The sequence below is a fragment of the Doryrhamphus excisus genome, linkage group LG18 (genome assembly GCF_037039965.1).
Source record: "Doryrhamphus excisus strain RoL-2023G ecotype Guam linkage group LG18, RoL_Dexc_Guam_v1.1, whole genome shotgun sequence".
NCBI lineage: Eukaryota > Metazoa > Chordata > Actinopteri > Syngnathiformes > Syngnathidae > Doryrhamphus > Doryrhamphus excisus.
This window is the reverse complement of record NC_136374.1, coordinates 11058788-11079228: the sequence shown is the minus strand read 5'-3', so window position 1 is coordinate 11079228 and position 20441 is coordinate 11058788. Positions and strand designations below refer to the sequence as shown.

General features: G+C 42.0%; 1 protein-coding gene across 2 annotated transcripts in view; it reads right to left on the bottom strand.

The window, feature by feature from the left end:
- Window positions 1-1407: 1407 nt before the first annotated feature.
- cbfa2t2 (CBFA2/RUNX1 partner transcriptional co-repressor 2) overlaps window positions 1408-20441 on the bottom strand; it is a 37135-nt gene continuing 18101 nt past the window's right edge. For both annotated transcript variants that reach the window (XM_058055112.2, XM_058055114.2), the window contains exons 2-11: window positions 13098-13253; window positions 11503-11744; window positions 11332-11421; window positions 8507-8691; window positions 8177-8430; window positions 5893-5978; window positions 5271-5457; window positions 3749-3817; window positions 3475-3665; window positions 1408-3218 (exon numbers count right to left, since the gene is read on the bottom strand). In XM_058055112.2, coding sequence (XP_057911095.2) covers window positions 2901-3218; window positions 3475-3665; window positions 3749-3817; window positions 5271-5457; window positions 5893-5978; window positions 8177-8430; window positions 8507-8691; window positions 11332-11421; window positions 11503-11744; window positions 13098-13253 — 1778 coding nt within the window. In that variant the 3' untranslated portion in view covers window positions 1408-2900. The remainder of the gene's footprint in view (window positions 3219-3474; window positions 3666-3748; window positions 3818-5270; window positions 5458-5892; window positions 5979-8176; window positions 8431-8506; window positions 8692-11331; window positions 11422-11502; window positions 11745-13097; window positions 13254-20441) is intronic.

Sequence of the window (20441 nt, the reverse complement as noted above, 5' to 3'; positions counted from 1 at the left end):
CGCTTCCCTCCTTAAATAGAGTATCGACTTTCCCCCCAACGGAAGCGGAAATAGCAAAATAGCAAAAGAAGTGCAGTGTATTTTCGTCTTAACATAGACATTTATTTATAATGTGGCGTCGCTTTTCCCAGAGTTTATGTAAAAAGCAAGGACTTGGCTTGTAGAGTGGTCGTCTCCGAATCTGCATGTTTGGAGTTCGAACCTCCGTCCTGCCGTGATCATGTCAAAGTGTGTAGTACTTGGGGAACATACTGAAGCGCCTTGCAGATGGAAAAGTCAAGTGAAAGACCTTTTATCAAAAGTTTACCAAGTCTGTGAAAGCACATATTTAGATAAGATATAATATAGATATAATGTTCTGCATTATATGCTGGTGTGTATTTTATGTCTTTACCCACTTATTATGTTACTGTGTGTGTAGTTATTTTGGAGTGCATGTGATGTGGTGACGCTCCGTGTATGATGTCCTACAAAGGATACTTGAGCACCATCTAGTGGCTCAAATCTGATATGACACAAAGTGAAATTGGAGGTGAAATCTGACAGCAGATGTAAGTGAAACATTGAAGTTGATGTTTGAAAGTTGATGTTTGCTAAATACAAGGATGAAGAGTCTTACTATGGTACCCATTGTGTCATTGTATGGTCATATCACCTCATACTTTGGTACATGAATAAAAAACAAAAAAATAAAAATTCTTTTTTGAAAATAAACAAATAAATAAATATTTAAAATTAAAATTTAAAAATATACAAATAAAACAATACAAAAATACAATAAAAACAAAAAATACAATACAAAAAAATACAAAAAAAAACCCTTGAACTATATTAGGAAAGCAGGAAGTGAACAAATGTGACAGTTACTGATTGTAAAAGTACCAGATGGAGGGGTAGGATTTAATAAGCTTTGCTTCTTCCTACTCCTTTTGGACGTGTGGAACTGTGAACTGATTATGTGATGCATTCAATTGTAATCTGATGCATGTTCAAATGAAATAAAACCATTACCATTACCAAAAATTGTAAATATAACTCCATTAGATGTATAACTCTTTAATCTTGTATTTAGATTTATATGGGATGTGTACTTTACATGTAATATGTATAAATGATCTGATTGCAACATCATCTAAAGCCCTTTATGTACAATAATTGACATGAATATTGACAAATGGTGAAATAATGACAGTGGGTGTAGTTGAATGTAACAACAATGTGTAATGGGCCCTGGGTTAATTATTGGTTCCCACTGAGCTAGGATAACCAAGATATCCTGGATTAATCCCTTATCCTAGCCTAATTTAATAACTTTTTCCACCATATAACAACATTCACTATTTAGCAAGTGTATTTGTCTGTTTTGGTAATAAGTAGAATCAAAAACAAAAACACAGAAAAAAAATAGCTTCCAGTAACTCTATTAGTTTTATTTTGTACGTCATGAAAACTTGTCATGTGACTCGTACCAAAAATGTGTTGAAATGACAAACAGTGGCAAAAGTAAATAGACTTTCTTACAACAGAAGACGACAAGTGTGTGTGTGTGTGTGTGTGTGTGTAGCTCATAGTAAAAGCTCACTCAAGCTGCAAAGAAAAAGAAAACCTCTCCTGAGGTTCCTCGCCGCCTTTTGACATCCATTTGCTACCGTGGTGATCAAGTGCTAAAATAAACCAAAAATGAAAGAAAAACAACCATTTGCCATTATTTTCCATAAGCCGTGTTTCCACCAAAGTGGTAGAGTTCGATTCAACGTGGTGCAAAATGAGGACTGAGACCACCTGAATGTATCCCACCAGGCATTGTACATGGTAGCTAAAGGGCAACGCTTTAGTTTGTTTGGTCTGAATAACATAAAATAGTCCATTTCTACTGTGATGAGCGCAACACTTTTTGGCACTTTCTGCCGGAGCACAGTACCAAAAAGATTGGTGCTTTTCTGCACTGTTTGGTATCCATAAATAAAATGAAAGATTACAAAGTAAACTAGTCTATTTCCCAACTGCGATAGATCCAATTTATACTATAACTGATTGGTAGTACAGTTATAGTACACTTTTTTGGCACTTTCTGCCGGAGCACTGTACCAAAAAGAATGGTGCTTTTCTGCACTGTTTGGTCTTCATAAATAAAATGAAAGATTACAAAAAGTAAACTAGTCTATTTCCCAACTGCGATAGATCCAATTTATACTATAACTGATTGGTAGTAGTTATAGTACACTTTTTGGCACTTTCTGCCGGAGCACAGTACCAAAAAGAGTGGTACTTTTCTGCATTGTTTGGTCTCCAAAAATAAAATGAAAGATTACAAAAAGTATACTAGTTTATTTCCCAACTGCGACAGATCCAATGTATACTATAACTGATTGGTAGTACACACTACAACAAGGGTACCAAAAGGCTTGTAGTACACTTTTTGGCACTTTCTGCTGGAGCACAGTACCAAAAAAGAGTGGTGCCTTTCTGCACTGGTTGGTCTTCATAAATAAAAGAAAAGATCACAGTCAGATGAGGGTGTAGCGTTCAAAACCGAACCGTACCATTTGGTGGAAACGTCTCGTGGAAATACTCGTACTTTGGTGACGTAATACCTGAATGCTTTGTGTTGATATTGCCTTGCGAAAAAAAAACATTTGGAGACGTTGTTTGACATCTTCACACACACAACCTGACTGGAATTTGGCGAAACGTGTTTTGTCATTAAATCTACAAAATAAAACATGACGCCCTCCTTCTCATCTACATTTATACACAAACAGAAATGGAAAGAAAAGCTGCTTCATAGGAAGGCGTCTTTGTACATCTTTTTAATCTCTATAATCTGAGATGGGTCGTCAGATGTTGGTCCGTTCTGTCCTGACGTGACCCACAAATAGTTCTGCAAGAGGGAAAACTCCTCAATGTCCGTTGGTCTCAGGTGCCGAGGCCGGGGTGGAAGGGGTGGACGAGCGAGATGCCGCCTTCTCTCCGCCAGGACTGGACACCGAGGGGACACTGTCGGGGGCTTTGATGCCGGCCAAGCCCGCAGGGGACACCCCGGCGGCCACCCTGGCGGCAGAGATGGCGGAAACGGGTTTGGGTTGAGCCTGAAGTCCCGGACTGCAGATGAGGTGGTGCCTCTCCCAGTCTTTGTGCTGGCAGAAGGAGCCGCAGTAGCGCGCCGCGTTGCAGCCGCTGCATGTTTCGCTGGCTTTGCGGCCACAATTCCAACAACACTGATGAGGAGAAGAAGAAGAAGAGGAGGAAATTTTATAATGTGTACTACTTGGCTGCGGCCAGCAGAGGCGCTGTTGAGTCAGTCTCATCTAGTTTTTATGGAAAGTATGACAAGTTGAGCTACAGCCACATTATGACTTCTCCAGCCACCTTTATTCTAATCAATAGTATGGAAACAGGAGCTCAGAACATTCAGAGAGATGCAGATGCAGAAAATGTATTTTTAAATTATTTATATTTTAGTCATACGCTCACCTCACTGGAATCCTCTTGCTCATTGATAACCATGATGGCGTCTTCTTGAGCCTTCCTCTTGGCTTCGGCTAGCGTCTTCTCCATCTTGGCCCTCTCCACGGCGATCATCTCGAAGGCCTTCTGCTCGGCTTCGGCCACTGCCTTCTGTACCTCATCCATGGCTTGACGCTTCACCTCGTTTACTGCCTCCTCTGCACGTGGAAACGGACGCCGTTCGGTTAGGACACACGCAAATACAGGACGGTAAACGTGCGTTTGCCGTGTGACTTCTTACCGGCTTTTCTCCAGATCTCGTCTGTGACATACGCTGAGCCGGGTCGTGGGGCAAAGTCACGCTGGGACTCTATAAGGGAAACATGGTTGCCATGTGAGGACTCACTGTTACAACTATGGGAGTGACAATATTATTGCTATAGTAATAATATTTACTAATATTACTTAAATTCTATAATTCATAATAAATGTTATAATTTCAATTATTTATTTTTTTCTGAATTAATTATCATACATTGTACATACATATTTTGTATTTTTCTTATGGTATTATTTAACTCTTAAAATATTATTAATGTATAAACTGACCAGGATAACAATGGTAATACTATATTGTTATTTATTTATTTTTATTATTTTTTATTATTTTTATTTTATTTATTTTTTATTATTTGTTTTTTATTTTTCATTATTAATTGAATTTTAAAAAGTCATTTTTTAATTGTAAAAGTTTTTTTTTTAACAACATAGCACCACTGCTAAAACCACAAGTCCCACAATGCTATGCAACCCCAGGTCGCTAGCTAGCATTTCTGCTCCTCTGTTAGCAGCCCAGTTGTTTGTTAGAGCTCATTTCAATCCATGTGTTTTTATTTTTTAATAAAACATAAAAAATTTAGATGTGAAACCACCACTTATTATGTTATTTGTAATGTACAATGTAGAAGAAAAAAAAAGAATGCAAAGTAGCAACAGCTTTAGCCCTTTGGGGCCTTCTCATCCAGGAAGTAAGGGAGCCTTTAAGGGACAAAAGTCAAAGTTATTTTGTAGCAAGTACTAATTTTGCCCAAAGAATTTCCATTATTATGGATGTTTTATGTAGAAAGTGTAACGTAAAGCACGCTAACCCAGGTTTGTGACAATGTTTGCGTGTGCAGGCGTTCGTATCTGGGCCAGGAAAGCAACAGAATTGTTGTTTGTCGCCGTCTGATGTGAGATCTGACAGCCTCCGTGAGAGGAATGTGTGTTTGGCTTGGATGAGAAGGAGGGCCCTCAAGCTGTGTCAACATTCTGTCCCCCTCCTAAATGTGATTTGTACCAGGTCGCTGCCTCGTTCCCGTCATATACACTCACAGGCCACAATATTAGGTACACCTGTGTTGTGTAATGATGAAAACAATAATTTATAACAATAATAATGCTCATTTTTCACGATGAGAGAGGTCTCTAAAATAAGTCTAACAATCTCTTCCCTGCCGTGGACAGGCGGGCTTCCCAGCAGGTGGGGAGAGACCCAGATGGTACTCATGGCGCATGTTGGCTAGCTCTGCTTCTCTGAGCCTGCAGGACAGCCCTTCTGTGGCCGATATGGCCCAGGCCAGTCCTGGCACCTGTCTGTGACAATAGGACGGACCAGCAGGGGACATCAGATGTAGTTCTATTAGCTTCCACTAGAGGGTACTGTCAGTCTTAAACTGTCTTTTTGGACCCTTTTTTTAAGAGTGTGCTTGCAAAACTAATATACTGAAATGAATAGTGGTATTATATGAAGTAAAAGACAAGCGTGTGTACTGTGTACCCACCTGATTCTGCAGAGTGGGGGCTGTGAGTTTTGGAGAAGGGTGCAGAGCCTCCTTTGCGAGCGTCCTCCTGCTCACTGGACCGCCTCCTCCAGTAATTGAGCTCCTCGCGGTCTGACTCCTGGCACCGCCGCAGGACGCTCACCGACCTCCGTGTCTTTTCCACCATGTCCACGATGGAGTTCAAAACCTGGTGCAGGGGCACACAGAGACGTCGACCTTAGCAATGATGTTCGTTTCTATGATTTTGGATTGTTTGATTTGCAGGAAATGGGCGTGGCGGAAATACATTCACAGTCTTCTCTTCTTCTACCCATTAAAAAATATATATATTTATATATATATATATATTCACAAGGCTCAATCCGAACTGCCCATAGGTCAATGAAAAACATGTGGTGTACCTTAGCCACACCCACTCGGCTGTTTTCAATAACAGGATGGAAATTATGATTAAAAACTGTACCGATTATGAGCTGTGCGTGGTTTTAAACATAACACTGGAAAAAAAAACGTCGCTTCTTATCTCCTCGATTGTGACGGCCTCTCCTAGCCAATCAGAGAAGACGTAAACAGCCTCCATCAAGGCTTGCCAGAAGGTGAAACTAGGACTTTGGTGACTTACGTGGTCCAGATGCCTCCATTCATCAGCCCACTCCCTATCTGTCAGCCTATGGTCCACCGGCTCTTCGCGGTAGCCTCCGTTAGTGCCTGATTAAAAACACATGAAAAGAAGACCAATGATTAGCACCAACAAGCCACAAGAGTGAAAAGCATCATTTGGTAGCACAATTATTATTGTACACAAGCATTTATTGGAGGTATAAAAAAGAGAGAGAGAGGAAAAACACGAGCAAATGAAGGGTGGCGTGAAAAAAAAAAGGAAAAGCCAAGAACGTGATGCAAAACAGACTTGAGGCACCCGGAGCCTGAACACATCTGGAAGTCAGCTGTCAACCACACACACACACACACACACACACACATACACTCCAAATGTCTCCTTTATTTGCACCCTCCCCTTCTGCAGCTCCCAGCATTCCAGTAGGGAGACACTCAGGCTGAATGCAGTGGCTCCCATTTTTAAACACAACCAGCCGCTCTCTGCAGTCACCGCGGACTGTTGCCATCATAAAAACGCACACACACACACACACACACACATTACATACACAACAAAGACAATCTTCTTAAATTGAGAAACAAACAGCCAACAAGAAGCCGCATGCACATTAAGGCTGTTGAAGGACTTTTAAGAAAGACTTCTGCTTCTCATCAGCACTCATCAGTTCAAAGCCGTGCATGTGAGTGTGTGTGTGTGTGTGTGTGTGTGTCCAGTGGCGGCAGGCGGGCGGGAGGCAGCGACACAAGGGACGAGGAGCTCATAAACACAGCACCTCCACAAGAACATATCAAGGTGTATGTGTGTGTTATAGAGAGAGTTGACAAGCTTGAAATGGAAGACAGATAGATATACACCAGAGTAGATCCAACAGCACGGCTCTGTTTACAAACACACACACACACACACACACACACAGTCGCAATTCATAAGGCAGCCGCTACACAAACACAAGAGACCGGTTTTAATTGCTACAGGCGTCAAAGATCCTCCGAACGGCACCATGAGGAAGAATGGTAGGTGGAATGTTAACCCGCCTGCGATTTCAATTAAATTGGTCATTATGAGCTCTGAATTTGTGTTGTACATCGGTTATCATGATGGGAAGATCTGGATACAGTTATCAACCATTTTTTAGGCTGATATCGGGCCGATTATTATCATTGGCCGATATTATCGGATATTATGTACTATTATTCTTTGTTTACGCCACATTGCTAATGTGTAGGCTATGGGATAACAGGGACACAAGAAACAACTACGTGTTTAAGCATAGCATGCTAGGCTGATATCGGGCCGATTATTATCATTGGCCGATATTGTTGGACATTTCTACTATTATTCTTTGTTTACGCCACATTGCTAACGTGTAGGCTATGGGATAACAGGGATACAAGAAACAACTACGTGTTTAAGCATAGCATGCTAGGCTGATATCGAGCCGATTATTATCACTGGCCGATATTATCGGACATTATTATTCTTTGTTTACGCCACATTGCTAACGTGTAGGCTATGGGATAACAGGGACAAAAGAAACAACTACGTCCTTAAGTATAGCATGTTAGGCTGATATTGGGCCGATTATTATCATTGGCCGATATTATCGGACATTTCTACTATTATTTTTTGTTTATGCCACATTGCTAAAGTGTAGGCTATGGGATAACAGGGATACAAGAAACTACGTGTTTAAGCATAGCATGCTAGGCTGATATCGGGCCGATTATTATCATTGGCTGATATTATCGGACATTTCTACTATTATTTTTTGTTTACGCCACATTGCTAACGTGTAGGCTATGGGATAACAGGGACACAAGAAACAACTACGTGTTTAAGCATAGCATGTTAGGCTGATATCGGGCCGATTATTATCATTGGCCGATATTATCGGACATTTCTACTATTATTTTTTGTTTACGCCACATTGCTAACGTGTATGCTATGGGATAACAGGGACACAAGAAACAACTACGTGTTTAAGCATAGCATGCTAGGCTGATATCGGGCCGATTATTATCATTGGCCGATATTATCGGACATTTCTACTATTATTCTTTGTTTACGCCACATTGCTAATGCATAGGCTATGCGATAACCGGGACACAGGAAACAACTACGTCTTTATGCATAGCATGTTAGCGAACTCACTAGATGGCCTCCAATTTATTTATTCTAATCTTAGCAATGCCATTTTGTAAGGAAACACTACTCAATCGTGTCTTTTGACTTCCTGTCATTGTATACATCATGTCATGTGACAATTAAGGATAATGTCAATTACCAGGCAGCCGCGGTCTGTCTTTGAGTTCTCTGATTTCCAGCATCCGTTGGCTATGTTCGCGGTGCAGGATATGCGGCGCCGCGATGTCATCCAGGGCGTAGTGTTGCAGAGGTGGCGGGGTCGGGTGCAGCTGTGCGTTGAGTGGCAACGGGTGGGCGGGGCTGTGGCGGGGAGCGGGGCTGATGGTGCAAATGCGCTTGGCGGCGGGCTCCAAAGCCACAGGCGGGCGCTCGTGGAAGCCGTTCTCTTTGACCCTGAGGACGGTTCTTCCAGTGAGATTCATGTTTCTTCGGGTGGCTAGTAGACATCATCATCATCACGTGAACTCACCTGCTCGGGCTGGGCCTCTTGGTCACGGCTTCGGTGGGTTCCATCAGCAGTTCAGAGGAGTCGGGCGAGGAGGCCATGGTGGTGCTGAGCAGGAGGTGCTCATGCTGGGACAGGTACTGGGCGGGGGTCTGCTTGGCTGCACGTGCACAGTGGAGCAGCTCTCTCTGCAGCAGGGGGAGGTTCGCCTAGCAACAAAGGGCCCACTTTTAAAACAACAGTGGAAAAACCATCACCGTCATTTCATACCCAAAGACCAAGCAGCACTGTGGCAAGACAAGTTTCTTCCATTATTGGTTAAGTCCTTGCACACATACCGTTTTAAGCGCTGAGTCACAGAAAAGACACGCACGTTGACACACAATCTTGGAAACATTTTACAACAAACTCTTTTCCCTCTACCATTTTTTTTTCTTTTTCTCTGTCTCCATCCTGTCCTCACATTTCTCTTTTTTTTTCCTTCCCTGTGTGTCCTTAATTAGGAGCAGACCCGATGTGTGCTTCCAATTAGACCACTTCCTCTCTCTGGAGCTCTTCTTCAGTCAATAACCCAATCTTTTTTTTTTTTTCATTTTTTCGTGAAGCATTTTTAAGCCAACCAATCCTTTGACTTCTGCTTGACTATATGCATGCAAGTACAGTAGCACCTCCATAGCTTAATGGCAACAAAAGTAATGGTTTTATTTCATTTGAACATGCATCAGATTACAATTGAATGCATCACATAATCAGTTCACAGTTCCACGTGTCCAAAAGGAGTAGGAAGAAGCAAAGCTTATTAAATCCTACCCCTCCATCTGGTACTTTTACAATCACTAACATTTGTTCACTTCCTGCTTTCCTAATATAATTTAAGTTTTTTTGAATTTATCTTTTAATTTAATTTAATTTTAAATATTTATATATATATTTTTTTAAATTTAATTTAATTTTAAATATTTATTTATTTGTTTGTTTATTTAAAAAAAAATATATATATTGTATTTTTTTGTTGTTTTTTTGTCACGTACTGAAGTATGAGGTGATATGACCATCCAATGACATAATGGGTACCATAGTAAGTGTCAATATAGTGATATGTATAGCACATCATGACTGGTTCAAGACTCTTCATCCTTGTATTTAGCAAACATCAACTGCTTGTATTGTTTCTTGAATTGGCTCATCGTTGTGCATTGTTTGAGGGTCTTTCTCAATCCATTCCATAGTTTGATTCCACATACTGAAATGCTATAGCTAAAGTAAGCAAATAGGAAGATGTGTGCCCTGGAAAACAAGTTTGGAGAAGAGATAGATACTATCAAGTTCTTCATGTGATGGCGGCTCCACATGGGAGCACTGGCGCCCGTAAAAAAAAGGGGAAGGCAACACTTTATAGGCATGTTTCACACTTCCGACTTTCCAGCCCCCCTCCCCACTCCACTCCTGCCCCATCTGCCGACCAGCCTCCCTTTACTCTCTCTCTTGTGAGCGCCGCACACATACTTTGAAATAAATTAGAAAAAAACAGAGGTTTCTTGTCTCAAGACAGACAGATGGAGGTGAGTGAGAGGTAAATGCAGAGAGAAAAAGAGAGCGCCGACTGGAAGATTTACGGGCTACTTTCTTTCCTTTTTGTTTTTTTTACTAAGAGGAGCTCCTAAAAAGAAAAGTATACACTCTGCAGTCTTCTCCTGGTTACAAAGGATGCTCGAGGGGGCCGTTAAACACGCACCCTCATCTGTTGCACATCAGGCAAGTGCTGATGGTTAAACCATTTGCTCAATTAAACTCGTCATGGGATCCACTACATTTGCTTCACTGCTGTTGAAATTTGGCTAAAGTGCTGTCACTAATGACAGCGGACACTTCATTAGGTACACCTGAGATATACAGTATGATGGATGAAGTGGAGGTCGCTGGTTTAGGGACCCAAAATATTAGAAGCAGCTGTAAGTTACTGTTACTTATTAAATTACTATTTATTCTTTAGGTCTAATTCATACATAATGTTGGACTAGCAAGCACAGAGAAGGTCCAGATGACCCTGGTGGCCTGCACTTGTGTTTTAAAATGACCATTAGACCACTTCCTCTCTCTGGAGCTCTTCTTCAGTCAATAACCCAATCTTTTTTTCTTTTTTTTTCTTTTTTTCGTGAAGCATTTTTAAGCCAACCAATCCTTTGACTTCTGCTTGACTATATGCATGCAAGTACAGTAGCACCTCCATAGCTTAATAGCACCAAAAGTAATGGTAATGGTTTTATTTCATTTGAACATGCATCAGATTACAAGTGAATGCATCACATAATCAGTTCACAGTTCCACATGTCCAAAAGGAGTAGGAAGAAGCAAAGCTTATTAAATCCTACCCCTCCATCTGGTACTTTTACAGTCAGTAACTGTTACATTTGTTCACTTCCTGCTTTCCTAATATAATTTATGTTTTTTTAATTTAATTTAATTTTTACTATTTATATAAGTTTAATTTAATTTAATTTAAAATATTTATTTATTTACTTGTTTATTTTTTCACAATTTTTTAATTTAATTTTTTTTTTGTCACATACTGAAGTACGAGGTGATATGACCATACAATGACATAATGGGTACCTGGTCTAGGGACCCAAAATATTAGAAGCAGCTGTAAGTTACTGTTACTTATTAAATTACTATTTATTCTAATTCATACATAATGTTGGACTACCAAGCACAGAGAAGGTCCAGATGACCCTGGTGGCCCGCACTTGTGTTTTAAAATGCCCCAAAATGGCAAGGAAGTAAAAATAGAGCTGCAAAAATAAGAAGGAAGGCGACTTGTGCGTGAGACAGATGAACGGAATGTTTACCTTAAGAAAGGGAATAACAAACGGCCTTAAGGGGAAGTTGGTTGCCTCCTGAAGCCGTGAGTGAAACTCCTCGATGGTCACTGTTGAATTCTAGAGACAGAAAAAGAGATATGTAATTTCTTCTGGAGGTGGCAGAGGAGTTCATCTTTATGAGCGTAATAAAAGGCGTACCACAAGAGCCAGCACTAAGCTTCTGACGCTGTCTCCGATCTCCGGGGAGATGTCGTTGCCGAACTGCTGCAGTGTGGTCAGGAAACGCTTGAGCTTGCTCAGCTGACGCGCGCCGCAGGTGGCCGGCAGCTGCTGGTTGGCCAGTGATGATGACGACGAAGACGAGGGCCCGTTGCTGTAGCGCTGCGGTGGTGACGGCACTGCGTTGAGGGTGGGTGGGGAATGATGGTTCCCGTTGGTCACTGCAGAGAGAGGGGAATTGATACAGAAATGTTTATCTTACATGTTATGAGCATGTGTGTAGATGTTTTGGGGTCACTTCAGTAGATATTGCAAAGCATCCCAAAATATCTGTCCCGGGTTTTAGTACCACTTTGTTGGTTCATCGGACTGTGAAACCTTTTGGTTTAGTCGCACTAATTGGACTTCTGCTGAATAGGGTGAAGCCACACACCATTGATGGTAATGTGCAGGTTTATAGCCTCTTCGGCCTTGTTTCAACTAAGCTGTGCACATTTTATGATGTTTCCACATAAATTCATCCCACAATTTTCACTTTGTTGGGGTGCCAGTTAAAGTGGTACTCTGCTAGTTAACTGGTCGGCAGAGATTTGTCCACATTTAAGAAAAAAACAAACTGCACAGGACGCAAACCAAACTGGTCACATGAATTGTTTTGTGTTGTGTTAATGGACAAATTACGAGTTTTCTCACTTGTATTCCATGATGTCACAATATCGCAGCAATCCCACCTACTCACCCCACAGTGAAAATTAATCATGAACGGGTGGAACAAGGCTTAGTATAAAATATGTAAAACAGTTAGCAGAAAATAACTAGCATGATAAACAGACATTTGGGCAGTCCCACAGCTATGCAGAGGTAGGCCTGGGCGCGACATGATTGGACATGCACGAGCGCAAGCATGAACACCCTGGACATGGTGCTTCCCACAGGACTGATATCTATTTGTGGTGGTGCATTGTCGTCTTATTATGGGCGTGCCAGCAAAAGCGCAGCAGCCCATTTATTCTTTATTATTTATGTTATTCCCACCCAGAAGAATTCAGGCCGAACTGCACACCGAAGCCCTGCATATGGCACATCGTCGGAAAAATCAGTTTCATGGAGTATTTCACGAAAAAAGCAAAAAAAGCAAAAAAAAAAAAAAAACAGCAAGGACATCAAGGCCAGGCTCATTGAAATTTTCCCAAAATTTTCTAGTTACGTCATATAATCATCCATGATGAATGTGCATGAAATTGTATTAGATACTGTAGGAGACAGTAACAATGTGGGAAAGACAAAAAGTCAGTAAAAAAAAACATCAAAAGCGAAATAAATATGTTTCAAATTACTAATGACTGTTTTTATTTTTGATATCACAAACTGGATGGGGCTGCTGTGCATGCTTCGAGATGCTCATTAAGAATAGCGATATGTGCTTTTTTAAAAACAGTTAATAGAAGGCTCTGAAGTCTTGATTTTCCATTTTCCAAGACAGGATTTTCCATGTGTCCAGTTAAAAAGTTTGGTTCCCGTCATGCAAACCCAATAGTTTGACATAGTAAACATGCTGTAAAGATGTCACATACATGCTGTGGTGGAGAAGGAGGCCAGGCGTGGGCCACTGGGGTTGATGGAGGGCAGGGGAGGCATGGCGGAGATGCTGCTGCTGGGAGCTGATCTGGAATGAGTCTTAGCATCCACAGGAGAACCGGGCATGGCAGGGCTCTTCTTCTCTATACTGTCTGCAAAAGAAGGGGGGGTTAAGAATTGCTTTTAGTGGTTTGTGCAATAGTTATAAAACGTGTTTGAAAAGACAACATATTCACATTATACAGTCGAACACTCCCCCCCCCCACCCTCCAAACACCGTTTAAAGGGCCAGATGTCTAAAGTTTCCCAACTATTCAGATCACTCATAGAAGAAATGTTAAAGAATGCTATTGTGCACTAGAAGAATGCCCCCTCATTGATGAGATGGAGCAGCGGGGTGGGAGGAGAAGTGGTGGAGTGGGAGTGTGTGTGAGTGGGGTGGGGTGGGGGGGTTGTTTGCAAGAAAGAAAAGAGAGAAAGGCGCCGGGGCTATTTCACGCTTTACTAACAAGATCGTCAAAGCTTGTGAATGTTAAACGCAACTTTTCAATATGCTGTTGCTGCTGAATGAGACCACCAGATAAGGGGGCATGGCAATGACGGGGTAGTGTGGGGTGGGTGTGGGGGAGGGGGTGGGGGATGCTGGATAAGGAGACCCCTTTGTTTCCTGCAGCCTTATGAAGGCAGCCCACCCCTCTACACCCTCACCACCATCTCCATTTGGAGTGGATCAGACTTTTCTAAGTGCTCGAAGAAAAAGGACGATTAATAGATATGCACAGCCTCCAGGGTCAAAGGTTGGCCGGGAGAAACCCTTTTAAATGTGTTTTCATGGTTTTCCGCGCGGCCTTGCCTTCAATGGCGCCTTTTATGTCTCTTTCACAACGATGAACTCTGCACGGCCTCATGCAACAGGTTCCCAAGTATATAAAGAGCCCGCGATGGAAGCTTTAAGATGTGAATGGGAGACAAATAACAATGGTTGGATCACACTCGGAACAAAAAACAAGATTTAGGATCTCATGAGGGCATTTGTATTAAGGATGAGAAGCTAATGATAACACAATACTTTGCTCATGATAGGTTAAGTCCAATAAAAACACACTGCGAGCCACCTGGCCAATGACTGAAAAGTAGACAAAATTTTTAAAAAAAGTATTGGTTTGATTCTGATATCATTTCAAAATGGTATGATATGGTATAATGCAAAAAAATAATTCTACATTTATCATTATAAAAAACAAATGTGCTTTTCTATTATTTAATTTTTTCTAAATAACATTTCAGAAGAATTTAGTTAGGCTGTACAGCGGTCAGCGTGCAGACCTCACAGCTAGGAGACCGGGGTTCGGTTCCGCCCTCGGCCATCTCTGTGTGGAGTTTGCATGTTCTCCCCGTGCATGCGTGGGTTTTCTCCGGGTACTCGGGTTTCCTCCCACATTCCAAAAACATGCTAGGTTAATTGGCGACTCCAAATTGTCCATAGGTATGAATGTGAGTGTGAATGGTTGTTTGTCTATATATGCCCTGTGATTGGCTGGCGACCAGTCAGCAGGGTGTACCCCTCCTCTCGCCCGAAGACAGCTGGGATCGGCTCTATCCGTGAGGAAAAGCGGTAGAAAATGAATGAATGAATAATTTAGTTATGAATTGGGTTTTCTCCGGGTACTCCGGTTTCCTCCCACATTTCAAAAACATGCTAGGTTAATTGGTGACTCCAATTAAATGTGGATGGTTGTTTGTCTATATGTGCCCTGTGATTGGCTGGTGGCCAGTCGAGCAGGGTGTACCCTCCCCCCTCTCACCCAAAATCAGCTGGGATAGCCTCCAGCATACCCGTGATCCCAATGAAAATGGATGGATGTTAATACAATACTACTATAATTTATATTATAAATATATATTATATTTATATGTATTTATGCTTCTATACAAATACACACAAGCGTTTGGTATCCATATTCTACCCCGTGTAGCCCATCTGTCGTGTGAGCTACATCTTTGACTGAAGAGGGATGAACCTTCTTCTGCTACTGACACTGTGGCAGGCTGCCATCGCTCCACCTGTTCCCCAACATGGGGTGCAGGAAGGAGGGACCCCTGCTGACATTATTTGGACCATCATACCCGACACACATATACGGTGCCAACACACAGCGGGATAAAGCTTGCAGCACACACACACACACACAGACACACACACACGACTTTACCCGCATGGCCAGGAAATTAGACTGACATCTCAATAACACAATCAATGGAGCATATGGCCTTAATGTCAACACAGTTACCACATTTACACACACATGAGCTCAGGTTCTGGCATCCCCAAATGTGAAGAAGTAAGACAGCTGTGCTCATGCACTTCTTCAAGATGCTGCGTTGTTACTTTGCACTGGAGTGAATGGGCCTCAGGTGTGTTGTGTATTGCCTCTGCTTGTCAATTACACAAGCGTGCATCGCCGCATGACTTCATCTGGCCTGCGAGCACCTGACAGTTGGATGTGGCTGTCAAGGGAAGCCATTAATCTCAAAAACACACCACAATGTTGACTCGGGTGAATAGCTGGCGAGGCACACAAGGCTGCGGTCCTTTTTTTAAAAAAAAAAAAATTACAGTACAAGAGACACTGCCTATCTTCCTGTTGTCTTATATCAAGTTACTTCTATGTATTTCCTCTGGCCAATGACTGTTACCACGGAAACCTACAGGGAACATGCATTTGCACCCCTTGTTGCTAGCCAGGTGCGCCTTGTTTGTTCAGCTTCAGGTGACGCTCGATTGCATTAAAACATCCAATTGCCAACAGCTGATGATGATGATGACACTGACAACACTCCATTTTAGCAAAAGTCGAGAAAACATTTGAAAAAAGTGACGACTCTGGCTCATATCAAATGAATGACACACCATATGATGTGTAAATAAAAAGTGCATGGTTTAAGTCTAAAGTTGAAAGGTTGACAGCTGTGAGTCTTCAAGTGTGTCATTTGCTATCACCCTCCACTGTCTTGCAGATGAGGTGAGAAGAGACGCAACACAGGCCCGACTCATTTATCAGCTACAGCGCTACAATCCTGCAACTTAGTATCTTAGAAATAGATGTTATGTCCAGACAGTGTTAAATGCATTTTTTGTACATAATGCCTTCCATCCATCCATCTTCTTCCGCTTATTTGAGGTTGGCTTGCAGGGGCAGCAACCTAAGGCAGAGAAGCCCAGACTTCCCTCTCCGTCCTTAATTCGTCCAGCTCCTCCTGCAGCATATGCAAGTTGAAAAGCTAGCATCTCGGGAGGCATCCTGACCAGATGCCCAAGCCAATTCTATCCCAAGTTTCTCCCAAATGACAATGCTTCTCACCTTATCCCTAAAAGTTATTTGTGAATAAAATAATAAAAATAATAATAAAATGTAGTTTGACCCCTCCCTTTTAAACTCAGCAGTTTTAACCTACTAATGCATTCAAATAGAACCTTTCTAATAAACTTTTATTTGCATATCTGCATATATTATCTGAAAGCAGTGTTTACTGATCAATTCGATGGCCCAAACTTCTTTAAGATGTTATGCTCATGCATTCTATAATTGAAAAAAAAAAAACTGGAGATGTGGATTTTGAAGACAAAAATTTTTTAACAGCTGGGATAGGCTCCAGCATGCATGCGACCCTCGTGAGGATACGCAAATAAGTTTTGAAATCCATTATGTTCTATGTTATTTTGTATTCATTTAGTTGATTTCCTATTTTATTTGTATTACTTTATTTTGTTTATTTTTCAGTTGTATTTATTTTTTTAATTTTTTATATGTTATTTTATACTCATGTATATGATATATGTTATAAAATGCAAATGATAAAAGGTTTCTGCATGCTATTACTGTTTTAAGTAATTAATAATTAATAAATAATTAATTTAATAATAAACACTCATATGCTAAAAACAGATATAGCGGTATCAAACTCAGTTTCATTGAGCACCACATCAGTTATGGATATAGAGGTTTATATGTCAATATAATTGTATGACTATAAATGTATATTCTACAATTGCCAATGCATGTGATTATTTGTATTTTATTTTATTCTAATTTTGATTTTGCTTAGAGTGCATTTTTTCCTGTCAAAATTTGAGGTACGTTTTTCCCAGGCTTTCAAGGGCCACATAAAATGATGCGGCAGGCCAGATCTAGCCCTTGAGTTTGGCACATGTGAGCTAGATGGAGAGACAGCTAGATCAATAAAACAGTAAACCCTACTGCGTTAAATGTTGAGGCTCAGAGCTAAACTGGAACAAGAGGAATGAACCTGTCAATCATCACTGTTCCACTGCACAATTTGAATGTAATGGGCCAAAAGCTGAGGCCAGCTGGGACCTCCAACAGTCACCTGTGAGAGGAGGCTCCAACAAGCCAAAGCGCTCCCCACACCCTCCCCCTTACTGAGCGATTGTGAGCACATGGACGGGGGGGCGCGGAGTGTGGGGGTGGGGGGGGATTGTTTGTGAGGCACAAGGACGACTGAATGCGAGCGAGCGGACTTAAATGCCAAGCAGACAAAGGCTGCACCTGGTCCCCGTCCATCCGCACACACCACCACAATACAGAGCACATCTGTTCCTCTGTCGTGCGCTCCCTCTTGACCTCCACACACACACGTGTTGCCAACACAACAAGCACTTCCACTCAGCAGCGCGTGGTCTCTCTTCTGGGTGTCGGGTTGACGTTGTAACCTCCGCCACTACTCAACAGGTTCGCTGACCACGCTGTTTAAAAAGGCTTTTGGGTGTGTTTGGTGTCACATTTCTAAAAAGGAGACACGTGTCCCCTCTGCTTCTTTCAAGCAAATTAATTTAGATGATTGGCCTCCTGGGGGCCCGCAACTCATTACTTCACTGCAGGCTTTACACCTCTTTGCAACCCAAACACACCATTCAATGTCTACCAACAAAAACTATGGAACTTTTCAGCTGCAAATTAGCCTGCTTTACAATTTTGTCCAGAATGGTCATATGGAAAACATATGGATTTTTGAGATGTTGTGAATTTCTTGTACCGAGCCATAACATAAGATCCAGGCATCAGTCCCCCTTTTGCATTTTACACAGAAACCATTGAAGGTGCTATACCAGTGTTTCCAATATATTCATTTATTTGTGGTGGACTGCCACTAATAGATTTCACACTACCAGTTTGCCCTTCCTCATAAACACATTATAATGGGACTGTCTGTGAATGTATTGGATGGCAACCAGAACAGGGTCACCCAAAGTCAGCTTCAGCATACGCCCGCGACAGTAATGAGTATGACATTATGGTATAGAAAATGAATGAATGTAGCTTGTCTTTCCAATTCCATACAGTAGACTGCAAAGGTAACAGATTCCTAGCACACCTCACCCGCATCTGGTCTGACAGAGAATAAGAAGATGTAGCAGGAGGCATCAGTGTTGCATGCATGTATTTAGCAAGTATTCAGAACCATCTGGATTCTGCTTTCCAAAAAAGCAACTAGCGACAAATCTAGCAAATTTTTTCTGGTCTTTTTAGAAACCTTTGGAGACTCCAACATGAAAGCACGTATCGCTCTTCTCAAAGTCACCTCCTGCGTCCATAAAAATGACATACACATGGCCAATTATGCAAATGACATGCTCTGGTCAGGCGTGTGTTGGACAGCACATCTCAGAAATGCAGCAATATCGCTCTTTCATCATTAAATGCTTTTTTGCATTAACAAGCGGTAAAACTCACTCATGCAGCCCGAATCGCACACACACAGCTGTACTAGCATGCTCTGCTAAACTAAGCTAACCCCTCCGGCTTCCATTCAAGCGCCATAAGCCAACTTTTGCCGGTGTTTGAGGTCGCTGTTGTGACATTTGAGTTCAGGAGGGATGGTTCGTGACAAGACTCACAACTGGGCGGTCCGCCAAGGAAATACTTCTCAATAGAAACGTTACTTCACATCAGCAGCTCTTTTACATTACGTAAATTCCGCATTTAACAGTCGATTCCATTTTTATTCTCCAATTCCGCGATGACGTCTGCAATTCCATTAACGCTGAAATCATAGGGCGCCATAGTAGGATTTTTGGGCACTAAGGAAGCATGTTGTTTTGTTAGTAGCAATGTGAAAGTTTCTTCTTGACTTGTATGAGAATGTTTCAAATGTGTTCAGATCTGAACACACAGCATTAGCAGTCAAGTCATGAAGTTTTACTTCTAAAGTATTAGCTGGGGGCTGTAGGTCAGAAAGTTGTCATCATATCTATAAAGGCTGACCTTGTGTATGGGTTGCTAAAGAAGCACCGATTTAGACTCAGAAGTTTTCGGAATGAGAGGAGGCAGAGGGTGGCGAGCTGGGAGAGGCAGATGGAGGACATGGAGGGGTGGGGTAGTTGGTGGTGGTGGAGGGAGGAACAAGGCTAGAAAATACTGTTTTCATTTGGTTTCATCAGAAAGACAAGCATGGCTGTCAGACTCCACGCCAGGCTGTTTTTCTTGGCTCGAGCAACCACCTTCCTGCGCCATCGACTACATATTTGGCCTACCCCCAACGTCAACATGGCTTTCTTTGCTCGGACTGGGGTGGGGGAAAGGACGGACGGCAATGCGGTACAGCTGATGGAAAGCGATAGTTTAAGGTGAGGAAAGTTTACCGCAGGATGAAGAGTAGTGGGAGGATAGAGACAAATTGAGCTGAAGAAGGACAATGAGGAAAAGCTGATGCGACTTCCATGTGACAAAGCACAGATGTGTTCCTGGCGCGAGAAGCCCTCGCGTAACCTCCTCACTCAGTGGGATGATTAGAAAAACACAGCTGTAATGCAGCGTGCTGCGTATTGTGGAAAGAAAAGAAGGAACTGAGGGGATGGAATTGTACTTAGTGGCATCAGAGGGAGAGGGAGACAGACGCTCTCCATAAAAAAAAAGAAAACGAATGAGTAAAAAAGGCGCACTGATGTCGTTCTGGAAGCAGTTTGCACAGTGATGACAAGTTCAGAGCTGGTGGAGACCGGATTAGGCACGTTTTCACCAAGTGGTACAGTTCTGGTGCTAACATCAGCGTTTATGTTAGTGGAATCCAATGTAAACACTGGGAACATGGGTATCATATAGATCAGATATTGTCAACTGGTAGGTCGCGGATGCGTTTACAGTAGATTGCGGGTTTTTGTCCGTCGTGTTTATGGGTGACTTTGTCACTGTTGCAGCCCACTCGCTTTAAATATAAGATATTTCTCAAGTTTCTGTTGAAAAATGTCCACAATTTGGGTCTCCAGTTGTCATTGAGGAGTAATGGTGGGAACTGCAGCCAAAAAGTTGAGAAGTAGTACC